The 13,572-nt window shown below is 59.4% G+C and overlaps 1 protein-coding gene across 4 annotated transcripts in view; it reads right to left on the reverse strand.

Annotated features, from left to right (window-relative positions):
• Nucleotides 1-217: 217 nt before the first annotated feature.
• Nucleotides 218-13,572, reverse strand: part of LOC121665063 (natural resistance-associated macrophage protein 2-like) — an 18,178-nt gene continuing 4,823 nt past the window's right edge. For all 4 annotated transcript variants that reach the window (XM_042028919.1, XM_042028920.1, XM_042028918.1 and 1 more), the window contains 15 exons: nt 12,596-12,745; nt 11,756-11,881; nt 11,335-11,454; nt 10,281-10,387; nt 9,751-9,821; nt 9,597-9,664; nt 8,845-9,000; nt 8,007-8,165; nt 7,356-7,442; nt 6,784-6,903; nt 5,875-6,024; nt 5,420-5,493; nt 5,159-5,312; nt 3,901-3,954; nt 218-910 (listed from right to left, as the gene is read on the reverse strand). In XM_042028919.1, coding sequence (XP_041884853.1) covers nt 833-910; nt 3,901-3,954; nt 5,159-5,312; nt 5,420-5,493; nt 5,875-6,024; nt 6,784-6,903; nt 7,356-7,442; nt 8,007-8,165; nt 8,845-9,000; nt 9,597-9,664; nt 9,751-9,821; nt 10,281-10,387; nt 11,335-11,454; nt 11,756-11,881; nt 12,596-12,742 — 1,671 coding nt within the window. In that variant the 5' untranslated portion in view covers nt 12,743-12,745 and the 3' untranslated portion in view covers nt 218-832. The remainder of the gene's footprint in view (nt 911-3,900; nt 3,955-5,158; nt 5,313-5,419; nt 5,494-5,874; nt 6,025-6,783; nt 6,904-7,355; nt 7,443-8,006; nt 8,166-8,844; nt 9,001-9,596; nt 9,665-9,750; nt 9,822-10,280; nt 10,388-11,334; nt 11,455-11,755; nt 11,882-12,595; nt 12,746-13,572) is intronic.

Genomic DNA, 13,572 nt, shown 5'->3' on the forward strand with positions numbered 1-13,572 from the left:
GACAGCAGCGACCCTCGGAGCCCAGAGCCCCCCGACCCCCGTCCCTCGAATGGGGCGGCTTTGGGTCTCCACCAAAAATCAATCCCGCGGCTCCAGTTTCCCGGGCAAATCCGGGATGGATCCAGCAGCTCCGTCACCACCTGGGACCTGTCCAGTGCCACCAGTGCGGCGTGGGGGTGGGAAATTGGGAACAGATGGAATTCCTTGGGGAAAAAGGGGCTGGGCAGCGTCATTTTTATTTCTAAAACAGGCTGAAAACTGCAGAGAAGGGAAATTCCCGGCGCTCCGTTGCGTTTTTCGGGAACTGCTGCCCCTGCACCCTTCTGAGGGTGGATTTGGAGCTCCGGACGCACCCGAAACTCCTGGAGATGTGGGAAATGCCTCTGTCCCACGTGTCCGCCCTGGCCCAAGGCCAGAGCCCAGCAGCAATACTGGCTTTTACTGGGAATTCTGGCAACAGCCTGGAATATCCCCAAATTAGGGAAAACCCCCAAGGAGCGATGCTGTGGTGCTGAGCCACGGGAGTGACCGGAATGGAAATCCAGGAAACACCAACGCGCTCTTCCCGGAGCAGCCGTTGGGAGGGAAAATGGGGAAAAGCTTTTTGGGGGGGGGGGGCAGAGGCCCCCTGGGCTGAGGGGCTGGGCCGGGGGTCCCCAGGATCCTCCTGATCCCGCTGTGCCGGGGGGTCCCAGCTCTGCTCCGCTCCTGCCACGCGCCCGGCGCGGGGCCGCGCTGGTGCCGGGCTCCTGTGGCACGGAGGGGTCCCGGGGGTCCGTCCCACCACGGGGGGGTCCGGGGGGGTCCAGTCTGATCCTGGCGCTGGCTGGGGTCACCTGGTGACGGACGTGTTGGAATCGACGTGGCCGAGGAGGAAGAGCTCGGGGCGGGCGGCAAAGCCCAGGCGGCCCTGAGGGGGGGGAAGGACACAGTTAGTGCCAAGGGGAGGCAACGGGCCCAAGTTGAGCCTGGTTTAACGAAGCCTGAGCCAAAGAGAGTTTAAGGAAGGCAAGTTAAGGAAGCCTGAGCTCAGCCCCGGTTTAACAAAGCACAAATGAGGCCCAGGTAACGAAGATGAAGTGGAGGCTGGTTTAACAAAGCCACAATTTAATGAAGCCTAAACTAAGTCTGGTTTAACAAAGACCAAGTTGAGATGGGTTTAACGAAGCTCAAATTGAGGATGGTTTAACAAAGCCTGAATTAAGCCTGGTTTAACAAAGCCGATGTTGAGCCCAGTTTAACGAGCCGGAGCAGGGCAGGCTTTTAATGAAACCGGAGCTGATCCCGGTTTAAGGAAGCCCCAGTTTGGCCCAGTTTAACAAAGCCCGGGTGGGTGCCGAGGTGGCAGCACCGGCCACGGCTCCAGAGTCACCGCGTGCCCCCGTTAACGGGCACTGGGCCAGCACCACAAGGACTGGTGTTAACTGGGAAGGGAGCCAGCAGTTAACTGGGGCAGACACCAGCCCAGCCCCACCCCAAAGGCTCCTCCCTCTGCAGCCTCAATTAACTGCTCCATCCCAATTAGATCTGGGGTGTGGATGAGCCTTAATTAGCAATGAGGGCACAGGCTGGTTCATCACACGGAGACACTCCAGACCCTCCGGAGGAGGCTGGTGTTAAACGGGACTGAGCTGAGGCTCTGGAGGGGCAAAAGCAGGAAAAAAATGGGAATTCCGGGATTTTTGGTGCAGCTGGTGGGTCGGGCCAGAGCGGGGCAGAATGGACGTGCCCAGCCCTGATGCCACTGGAGGAAGGCCCCTGGGGACACGGGCACAGCGGGGCCCTGGGAGCCGATCCCACAGGAGGGGGACGTGGCCCAGCTCATCCCCCCGGCACAGCCCCAGCACCAGAGCCAGGAACTCCGAGCAGCCCCAAAAAATGACCCAGGAAGCCAAGTTGGAAAAGTCTCCATGTTTTAATGGCGAAGGGGGTTCGTACAACCAGGACCAAGGGAAAACCCCAAATTAGTGCAGCGAGGAGCAGAGGCCCCGGACAGGGACCCGATCCAGAGGCTCCATGCACAGTCAGTGCTCCAGCCAGGAGAGCTGACCCCTCCCAAGGCAGAATTCCCAACCCAGGAAAGCTGGGGGGTGGTACAGCGGGATTCCAAAGCCTGAGCCCACCTCTAGTCCAGCCCCCCATCCCCCCACCCTGCAATTCCCACAGCTGCTGTGTTGTGGGAGTGGGTGTAAAACCGACAAAGGTTACACTACGGGGTTAAATCCTGCTGGAATTCTGGGGTAAAAACATGGAAACTGGGAATCCACTGTGGTCAGGGGGAGCTGCAAGTCTCAGCTGGTTTGGGAAAGGGTGGGAAGAGGGATGTGATCCTGCCTCAAATCAAAGGGGGGTTTTCCTGCTGGGCTCTGAGTGTTTTCACCTTCATCCCCTGGAATGTGTCCTGGGCACCAGGGAATAGCCCCAGAGCTCGGGCAGTGATGGATAAAACTCTACAGAAGCTCAGAGCAGGAGGGGCTGCCCTGACCTGCTCTGATCCATGGGGAAGAAATCCCCATGACCACATCCCAAATCCAGCGTCCAGATCCCAAACCAGCGTCAGGGCGGCATTCCCAAGAGTTGGACACTGCAGGGATTTTATTTCAGAGAGAATTCCCTGCCTGGGACTGGGAGTGCAGGGAAAATGCAAAGGGAATTCCATGGAGGCCTCGTTACCCGCTGGGCAGCCCTGACCCAGGGATCCCAAATAAACCAGGACTGGTCTGGGCAGGAGCCCCTCCCCTCAGGGCTGGAACGCTCTGGCCTGGTCCCAGGGGAGGTGTTTTGGGACCCCCACCCACCCCTGCTCCATCCTGCAGATCCATGAAGTGCTTTGGGATCTAAACCCACGGAGCTGCGCCCCCCTCGCAGCTCCAGCCGGACAGAGAAGGGAATTTTCCCCAAATAACCCCAATTTGAGCTTCTGACACCCAATTTCCATGATCCAAAGATCCAAATCCACCCCAACAAGCAAGATGGAGCCCCAAAATGCCCCTGGGAGATCCGAAGGACACCCTGTTCCCTCCATCCCAACCCACTCAGGTCGCATTCCTGGCAAAGCTTCTTCCAAAACTCGTTAAACAAAAGGGGGATGACAGGAGGGACTTAAATCCAGGACAAGTGAGAGCAGCAAAGAAACCCCTGGAAAAGGCTCTTGGAGCCTCCACAGCCTGATTTTGAGTTATAATCCAGGGATTTTTGAGAACTCCAAGAGTATTTCCACGGATCACAAGGAATAAAGTCATAAAATCATAAATAACCACAAACTCGTTTCCTTTGCTGACCCCAAAATCCCACACTGGGCCATTAAAAACCAGTAGTGTCAATATTAATGCTCAGGTTTCCCCTCCTCGTGGGATCCCCACTGGGAATGGGAAGTGTTTTCCAGCGAAAAAGTACCAAATCAGGTCAGGCTGGGGCAGCAGAGGTAGATCCAGCCGTAGTGTCACCCCACACCCAGTGCCAGCAGCATCCCCAAACATCACCCAAAAGGGCATTTGGGGCTTTTTTAGCTTATTTGCCTATTTTATCCAGGTCTGTGCCAGAGCAGCGTTCCTGGAGCTCAGTGTTTGTGCTACGGGGGGGGAGGGGGGGGTGTCAAACGCTCTGGGATGAGGAATTTACAGGGATTTAAAACAAAACTGGGAGGGGTCAGGCTGCTGCTGTGCCCCTGAGCCCCTCCCCAGCCGTGTCTCCCACGCAGGGATGATTTGGGGGATCAGCAAAGGAACGCCCGGCCCCGAGGATTCCGGCAGCGCCGGGCGCTCCGCGTCCTCCCGCGCGCGTCCGTGGCCCCGGGGAACCCGGCTCCGGTGGCGGCTGCTGAGGTCCAGCCCCCACCCCCGGCTACTTGGGGGGGTGGGAGGGCGGCTGCTCCGGGTGCAGGGTCCGGGTGACGCTTACCGTGTTCCCGCAGGCCAGGAAGGAGGCGCCCAGGGCAATGAGGCACAGCCACGTCTGTGGGGACAGGAGGGGACGGTCAGGGACAGCGTGGGGAGGGACAGCGACCGGGGTGTCACGGAGTCGTGGAATCACAGGGTGGGGTGGGGCTGAAAAGGCTCTGGGATCACTGAGGCCAGCACTGGCAAGGGCAGCACTGGCCATGTCCCCAAGTGCCACATCCATGTGGTTTTCAGTGCCTCCCAGGGATGGGGACCCCACCCCTGCCCTGGGCAGCTGGGTCAGGGTTGGACAGCCCTTCCCAGGAAGGAATTCTCCCCAATATCCAACCTGAACTTCCCCTGGAGGCTGCTTGCCCTGGTCCTGTTCCCTGGGAGCAGAGCCTGACCCCCCCCCCAGCTGCCCCCTCCTGTCAGGGAGTTGTGCAGAGCCACAAGGTCCCCCCTGAGCCTCCTTTTCCCCAGGCTGAGCCCTTTCCCAGCTCCCTCAGCCGCTCCTGGGGCTCCAGACCCTTCCCCAGCTCCTGTCCCAGTTCTGGACATGCTCCAGCCCCTCCGTGTTCTGCACTCAGGACCCCAAACCTGAGCCTGGGTGGGGGGAAACCCCACTGATGGCCCCAGAGAGGGAGCACTCCCTGGATCGGGAATTAGCCAGAATGTGCCACTCAAGGAGTCGTGGCCAGTGGCTCCGTACCCGGGTGACGAGTGGGGTCCCTTGGGGTCTGTACTGGGACACGCAGGTGACACAGAGCTGACTGGGGACATCCAGAGGGACGGGATCCAGGGGGATCCCGACAGCCTGGGCTGAGCCCCAGTATGGACAGCAGGTGAGGGGGGTCCTGCCCCTCCACCCCGCTCAGGTGAGACCCCACCTGCAGAGCTGCTCCAGCCCTGGGGCACCAGGACAAGGAGGACATGGAGCTGCTGGAGCCAGTCCAGAGGAGGATTTTTGGGAAGGAATTCCTCCCTGTGAGGATGGGGAAGCGCTGGCATGGATTTCCCAGGTGATGCCCCATCCCTGGAAGTGTTCAAGGCCAGGCTGGACGGGGCTGGGAGCCACCTGGCCTGGTGGAAAATGTCCCTGCCATGGCAGAGGGGTTGGATGAGGCGTTAAATCGCCTTTAAAGTCCCAACCCATCCTGTGGTTCCATGGCCATTCCATGATTTCCACCTCTGTGACACACAGACAGGGACAGAGGGACCGTGCACTGTTCCAAAGTCTTCTCCCAGCTGGAAGGGGGCCCAGGTGGAGCCTGACTCACCAGGTACGCCACGAAGGACAGGTAGACAACGCTGAGCACGGCGGCCCCAATGTACAGGCCCAGGTGGTTGAGGGCCATGACGTAGGCCACCACGAAGTACATGTTGATGGCACAGATGAGGAGGATCAGGAGGCCCCCAGCCACCCTCCAGAACCTGGGAGCAAGGTGAGACACAGCGGGGTGAGGTGGGGGATGCCCAGGTGAGGTGGGGGATGCCCAGGTGAGGGGTAGGTGGGCCCAGGTGACCCCCGTGGTACTCACAGGCCATTGGCGAAGTCGTGCATGACGCTGGGCAGACTGGTGAAGGTGAGCACCGGGATCAGCGCGAACGGGAGCTGCAAGGGGCAGGGAAGCAGAGAAGAATGAAGAGTGGGAATTGCTCTGATTGTCAGGGAAGCCTGGAACAGTCTGGGTAGGAAGGGACCTTAACACTCATCCCACCTCATCCCCTGCCATGGCAGGGACACCTTCCACTGACCAGGTGGCTCCAAGCCCCGTCCAGCCTGGCCCTGGACACCTGTGGGTCAGGAGGGGCCGGATCCCACCTGGCCACAAACAGCCCCGGGCCAGGAGGGGCCAGGAGGGGCCAGATCCCAGCTGGCCACGAACAGCCCTGGGGTGGGAGGGACTGGATCCCACCTGGCCACCAACAGGGGCTGGATCCCAGCTGGCCATGAACAGCCCTGGGCTGGGAGGGGCCGGCTGCCCCCGCTCACCTGGAGGCTCATGAGGACGTTCAGGAAGTCGTTCATGCCCGTGAGGTGCTCGACGTCCTGGAAGATGGCGACGAAGAGGGTGGGGGTGACGGCGATGGAGCGCGTGAGCAGCACCCGGGCGAAGCGGGACCAGCGCAGGTTCAGGAAGCCCTGGGGGAGCACAGGGGGGGAGTAAGTAAGGAGTGAGTATGGTGTGAGTAGTACCAGAGCAGTGCAGGTTCAGGAAGCCCTGGGGGGGGATGAAGCAGTGAGGCTGAGATGGCAAGGAGGGAGTAGGGAGTGAGGAGTACAGGGTGAGGAGTAAGTAAGGAGTACAGAGGAGTAATGAGTAAGGAGGACAGAATACAGAGCAAGGAGAACGGAGTGAGAAGTAGAGAGTCAGGAGTATGGAGTGAAGAGGAGCACTGAGTATGAAATGCAGAGTAAGGAGCAGATGAGTAAGGAACATGGAGCAAGGAGTACTGAGTGAGGAGTATGGAGTGAGGAATATGGAGTACGGATTAAGGAGTAAGGAGTATGGAGTAAGGAATAAGAACTACAAGGAATAAGGAGTACAGTGAAGAGTGAGGAGCACTGAGTATGAAGGACAGAGCAAGGAGCAGATGAGTAAGGAATATGGAGCAAGGAGTACTGAGTGAGGAGTATGGAGTGAGGAGTATGGAGTGAGAACTACAAGGAGTAAGGAGTACAGTGAAGAGTGAGGAGCACTGAGTATGAAGGACAGAGCAAGGAGCAGATGAGTAAGGGATGTGGAACAAGGAGTACTGAGTGAGGGGTATGGAGTACGGATTAAGGAGTAAGGAGTGTGAAGTAAGGAATAAGGACTACAGGGAGTAAGGAGCCTGGAACACCGAGTAAGGAGCAGGAGGTGAGGAGGGAGTAAGCAGTGAGGAGCAGGAACTGCGTTACCTCCATGACGAACTGGCCCGAGTAGGTGCCCGTCATGGTGGAGCTCTGCCCGGCCGCCAGGATCCCGATGGCCCAGATGTAGAGGGCAGCAGGGCCGAAGTAGCACCCCAGGACAACGCCCTGCAACGGGGAGGGCACAGCTCTGTCAGCCCGGGGCCACCCAGGGCGGGCACGAGCAGGAGGAATGCCCAGGAGCAAGTCCTCAGTAAGAAGGGGGCTCAAGGGAGCTTCTCAGCCCCACTGTTTTTGGGCATCCCTTTACTGGTCCCAGTCCCCAGGGCTCCCAGTTTACCCAGAAGCAGCAGCTGCCACCAGACCTGGCTGCCCCCACCCTGAGGACACCACACAGGGTCACTGGGCTGCCCCCACCCTGGGGACACCCCACAGGGTCACTGGGCTGTCCCAGACCTGGCTGCCCCCACCCTGAGGACATCACACAGGGTCACTGGGCTGCCCCCACCCTGGGGACACCCCACAGGGTCACCAGCTGCTCCAGACGAGGCTGCAACCCCTGGGGACACCAGACAAGGCCACAGGACGGTGCCCAAGCTGTCCTCTCCAGGGACACTCACCCCCTTGTAGATGTCCACCTCCAGTGTCTGGTTGTTGTTGGGGAAGAGCGAGGAGTGGGGGCTGCTGGAATTGGCACACACCTGGTACTGCAAGGGCACGGAAGGGTGGGAATAAGGGAATGGGTCGGGATGGAAAAGCCTCTGGGATCACTGGGTCCAGCAGCGATCTCAGCATTGCCAAGGCCACCACTGATCACGTCCCCAAGTGCCACATCTGCACAGCTGTTAAATCCCCCCAGGGATGGGGACTCCAGCCCTGGCCTGAGCAGCCTTTTTCATGAAGGAATTTTCCCTAAAATCCAACCCAAACCTCCCCTGGAAGCCTTTTTGTCTCACTCTGTCCCCTGGGAGCAGAGCCTGACCCCCACCTGGCTGCCCCCCTCTTGTTGGGCAGGTGTGGGGAGCCACAAGGTCCCCCCTGAGCCTCCTTTGCTCCAGGCTGAGCCCCCTCAGCCTCTCCTGGTGCTCCAGTCCCTTCCCCAGCTCTGGACACACTCCAGCCCCTCAAGGACACCCAAAACTGACCCCAGGATTGAGGGTTTGACCTCAGCAGTGCCCAGCACAGGGGGGTGGGCACTGCCCTCATCCCTCCATCCCTGCTGCAGCTCCCAGTCAGTCCCAGTCCATCCCACTGGTCCCAGTCCCTCTTACCACGTCGGCATTGGTCTTGTTGAAGAAGGCCTCGGCAAAGACGGTCACCACGAAGATGTTGATGATGAAGGAGACGAAGAGCGCGATGCATGACTCGATGAAGAAATACTTGTTGGCCTCTCGCACCTCGCGCTTGTCGGCGCGGTTCACCTGCCGGGACTGGGGGGGACGGGGCCAGGGGCACAGAGGGAACACAGGAATTCGCTGTTAGTCCCTGCAATCAGAGCTGACTGCAGGGACGACAGCACACGGATCACTGGGTGGCCAGGACACCCTTGGGCCCCACACCAGCCACGCGTCCCAGGCTCCTCTGAGGGCGTTTTCGTGCCCCTGATGCCTTTTTTTGCTTTTTCTCTTTGGTATTTTCTCTCTATCCTTTACACATCTACTTGCAGCTTTGTAGCTTCACATTTTAGCTTCGTTTCGACATTTTCCTAGGCAGAAAGACAGAACAAATTCCAGGATCCCTGTGCTGTCTTGGTGCTGTCTTGGCTCTCCTTAGAAACCAAGCCTGAAACCAGCTTTCTAGGACACACTTTTGTAAGCAAGGCCCGGATCTCATCTTAAGGGGGGAGAATCTAGAAAGTGCTAGAACTGGGGGGAATCACTTCACCAGGGGGGTTCCTCACTGGGAGGCTCCTGCCAGACAAGAATCCATAACCTATATAATCTGACCCACAGAATCTATAAAAACCGGGTGCACAGCTCCGGCTTTTTCTTCCTGACGGATCCGTGCACCTGAGGATCCTCGTGGAAAGGTGCCCTTTTATCACCCTACTGGTGCCTGACTCATAAAAAGGCATCGCCCCAGGGTTCCCCCCGTGGCGCGGGCGCTCACCTTGACGAGGGCAGAGTGCAGGTACATGTTGTGGGGCATGATGACGGCGCCCACGATGCCCACGGCCTGCTCCAGCTGCGGCGTGCCGCAGTCCCGGCAGTAGGGGATGAACAGCCCCTGCAGCAGCTTCTCCTGGTTGGGCTTCACTGTGATGTACTGGGCAAGGGGGGAGAGGAAAACAGGGAATTTTGGGGTGCCATAGGGAGGGTGGCTGCTCCCGAGCGAAATCGTGAGGAGGACTCAGATTGTGTTGATTTTAAGCGTCCGTCCTTGCGTTCGGGGCTGTTTCGGCTCAGGAGTGGGATCGCAGCGTTGAATCGTGGAATTGTTAAGGTTGGAAAAGCCTCTGGGATCATCGGGTTCAGCACTGCCAAGGCCACCACTGACCGTGTCCCCAAGTGCCACATCCACACAGCTTTTAAATTCCCCAGGGATTGGGATTCCCTCCCTGCCCAGGGCAGCTTGTCCCAGTGTGCCAGCCCTTTCCAGGAAGGAATTCTCCCCAATATCCAACCTAAACATCCCCTAGGAGGACATTTCCTCTCATCCTGTCACCTGGGAGCAGAGCCTGACCCCCACCTGGCTGTCCCCTCCTGTCAGGCAGGTGTGGGGAGCCACAAGGTCCCCCCTGAGCCTCCTTTGCTCTAGGCTGAGCCCCCTCAGCCTCTCCTGGTGCCCCAGCCCCTTCCCCAGCTCCATTCCCAGCTCCGGACACGCTCCAGCCCCTCAGTGTCTCCTGGGGGCAGGGGTACCTCGTATCCGAAGGTCAGGGCCATGATGGTGATCAGGAGCCCAAAAAACGCCTCCAGCTTCCGCAGGCCTGCCAGGAGGAACAGGCCCATTGTCAGCAGCCCGAGACTCGCTCCATCCCAGCTTTAGCTCCCGGAATTCCGAGGGAGAAATTACCGTATTTGTCGAGGAAGAGGAAAACGAAGGTGTCAGCGATGGTGATGAGCACTCCCCCCCAGAGCGGGATCCTGCGGGCGAGAGCGGGGTCAGTGCCCACCCAGAGCTCCAAATCCCTGTTATTTAGGGCTTTTTTGGGATGGAGCTGTATGTCTGGGGGGTTCTGAGGGGGGGTCTGAGGGACCACGGGGCTGTGTCCTGCCTCAGGAATGCCTGAATCCATGGGACACCCCATGCCTGCCTGGTATGGTTCCATTTCCTGCCCTCCCCAGCCCAAAGAACACCTTCCCAGGAATCCTATATGGAACGTGGAGCTGGGCAGGAAGCTGCACCCCAAATTTTCTATCAGCCAGAGCTAAAAACAACCCCAGACCCTGTGGGTGCCCCACAGTCGAAACCCAGCGCTGGAGCTCGGCCAGCCGGGGTGAGTCACATCCCCGGTGCTGCTCTGGGAGCATTGATGGGAAGCAACGGAGTTTTTGGTGCAGGGTTTCCCTTCCTCCCTCGTTTCCCACACCAACCCAACTCACTTCCCCACGGAGAGCAGGTTGATGGCGATGGCTGAACCGATGACCTCCTGCATGTCGGAGCCGATGATGGCGAGTTCCACCATCAGCCACAGGATGATCCGAGGGAACTGGAGGGGAAAGGAACACCCAGAGCCATGAAAACCAGGGCAAAATCCCTTCTGCCATGGGGCTGTGGTGATCCCGCATGCAGGAATGGGATCCTCTCCCTGGCCTGGTTATGGCTGCTCTGGAGCTGAAATCCCAGCTCCTGTGGCAATCCTGGGGAGGATCTGGGTCACTGATGTCACCTCGGCTCCTGCCCTGGCTACAGGAGCCGATTGCAAGAGTGAAATGTGGTGTTTCCATGTGTGGATAAACTGGGAATGAGCGTGGGGAGATGTCCCAGGTCACAGCAGTGACACGGTGTCAGGAGCTGGATGAGCAACACCCGAGTGCACAGGGACGGGACATCCCAAATGTCCCCACAGCCCTTCCCAGTGCACAGGGATGAACGTCCCCAGTGTCCCCACAGCCCCTGCCCAGCCCAGCCCCGCTCATCGTCAGCAGATCTTCCTTACATAAGCCCAAGGAATTCCCAACCAGGTGATGGAACAACCAAGAAACGGTTTGGACCTAAAGGGCTGTTTCTCTCCTCATAATTCCTTGGGATTATTTTAGCATTCCTGTGCAGGGAGGGAGCTGAAATCCCAGATTTTATTCCTGACTGGCAAATGGCAACATCCCCCCACTCCCTCCTCGTGTTTCCCAAGCCAGGACAGCACCAAGGGACCCCGAAACACACCCCAAGTGCCCCATTAACAGCCCAGGCTTCTAACAAGTCCTCATGGCACCACCAAGGACATTGGGACACCCAGGGGAGTGTCACCCACCCACCCCAGCCCCCGTGGCACCCTTCAGAACCCGGGGGAGTGTCACCCACCCACCCCAACCCCTGTGGCACCCTTCAGAACCCGGGGGAGTGTCACCCACCCACCCCAACCCCTGTGGCACCCTTCAGAACCCGGGGGAGTGTCACCCACCCACCCCAACCCCTGTGGCACCCCTCAGGACCCACCTTCTGGTACTGGCGGTGGCAGACCTCGGCCAGGTGCAGCCCCGTGACCACGCCCAGCCGCGCCGCCAGCCGCTGCAGCAGCAGCCCGATGATCGTGGCCAGCATGAGCACCCACAGGAGCTGCAGGACACGAGGACACCAGTGGGTGGGGGGACACGGGGAGCCACAGCCACCCACAAGGCCCCTGGTCTCCCCAAACCCCACAGCACTGGTTGAAAATCCAGATTATCAAACTGTTGAAAAATCCACATTATTGACGTTTTTGAGGCGGTCCCGTGCCCAGAGCTGGCGTGGGATGGATGCCAAGGGACATAAAGGCAGCATCCGAGCCCCTCCTGCTGCCCCTCGTCTCCGGGGTGCTCCCAGCAGCAGCAGCCCCCGTCCCACCCTCCCCACGGGACGTGTCTCGCCCTGCACCCACCTTGAAGCCCGCGACGGCCCCGGACTGCAGGTCAGACTCGATGTTGCCGGGGTCGAGGTAGGCGATGCTCATCAGGAAGCCCGGCCCCGTGAACGCCCACAGCTTGCGGAAGCTGAAGCAGGAATGCTGCGGGAGAGGACGGACACGGCAGGGAATGGGTTAATTCCCCCATTGACACCACAGGTCAGGCTCAGCCTGAGCCTTAAGCCCATCCTAAACTCTTCGGGGCTGTAAAACCAAACTATTCCCTAATCTCATCCTAAAAATCCTGCCTGTTCCTCAATCCCACCCCAAAGCCTGGATCTGTGGTCCCAGTCTGAGGGGTTCAGGCCCAGGCTCTGGGACGGGCAAGCGTTCCATGCTCATGGAATCCCAGGGGGAGGAGGGATCCTCCCTCGCTGGCAGCTCAAACTGGGGGCTTCAGCCACGGGCAAGAGGCACCCCTGGCCCCGGGAGGGAACAAGGGGACGGTGTCACGAGGCCAGCCAAGCTCCTGCTCCCTGATAAGGGAACAAAGAGCCCAGGGCCCTCCCTGAGGGATGACAAGGCTTTTCCCTGCTCTTTGACTGCTCCAAGCAGGAGCCAAATCCCATGGGATCAATCATTAACACATGCCTCACATCCCCCCAGACCACAGGAGACCCCTCCCCCTCTTCCCTCCCAAATCCCCATCTCCAGGTCCCACTTCCCAGTCCAGGAGACCCCCCCACCACTTCTCTCCCAAATTGCCATCTCCCAGTCCCCCTTCCCAGTCCAGGCTGGAAGGGGAACTGGTGCCCATGGGAATGACTCAGGGGGGGTGTCTGAGGCAGATTTTTCCAGCGGGGTTTTCCCACTCACCGTCTCATCCTCGGGGATCGGGATCTTGCTGTCAAAGTAGGTGGTGAACGGCTCCCCCTCGTCGGCGTCGGGGGGGCTGCAGGGGGCTCCTGCTGCTGGAGATGGTGCTGACGACCCCCCCGAGGCCCCCAGACTCCCCAGAGACATCCTCTGCAGGGAGAGAGGGAATGGGAACAGTGAGCACCCCTGGAAAGGCAAGGAATTCTGACAGGGGCTGGGGAGCCCCACGGGCACCGCAGAACAAGCCAGCACAGTCAATGCTAATTAAGTGATAAAGAGATAATTAAATTAAAATATCCCACACCGCTGCACCCCTTGGAGCCCGCTGCCTTCCCAGAATCTCCTCTCCCACCCAGTTCCAGGCCAGAGCCGGGGACTTATCGATTCCAATGAATTTAAACCATCCCCATCCTGGGGGCTGATGGGGGGGGGATGGCAGCACCGGTGTCCCCGTAATGATTAACCAGGGCTGGATGAGCCAGATCCCAGGGAAATCTGGGACTGCTCCTGCACCATTATCCCAGCCTCTCCTAGCTGGATCCCAAGGAAATACAATGTCTGGAAGAAGGGACAGTCAGGAAGCACCAACAACTCCCCATCTCCCACAAGGAGAGCCAGCGCTGAGAGAATTCCAGGAGTTTCTGAACGTAAGGAATGAGGGAAGCGTGCAGGGTCACCCCAGCAATGGGGCACATTCCCACATTCCCACCCTGTCCCCCCCACCACCTCCAGCAAAAGCCCTGATCCTGATCCCATTCCCACTCCCAGTCCCGTTCCCACTCCCAGCCCCAGTCCCACTCCCACTCCCAGTCCCAGTCCCGTTCCCACTCCCAGTCCCATACTCCCTCTCACTCCCAGTCCCGTACTCCCTCCCAGTCCCAGTCCCGTACTCCCTCCCAGTCCCATCCCCACTCCCGTACTCACTCTCAGTCCCACTCCCAGTCCCAGTCCTGTACTCACTGCCAGTCCCGTACTCA

The sequence above is a fragment of the Corvus kubaryi genome, unplaced genomic scaffold, assembly GCF_017639235.1.
Source record: "Corvus kubaryi isolate FWS band 111438036 unplaced genomic scaffold, C.kubaryi_AGA036_p1.0 37309, whole genome shotgun sequence".
Classification (NCBI taxonomy): domain Eukaryota; kingdom Metazoa; phylum Chordata; class Aves; order Passeriformes; family Corvidae; genus Corvus; species Corvus kubaryi.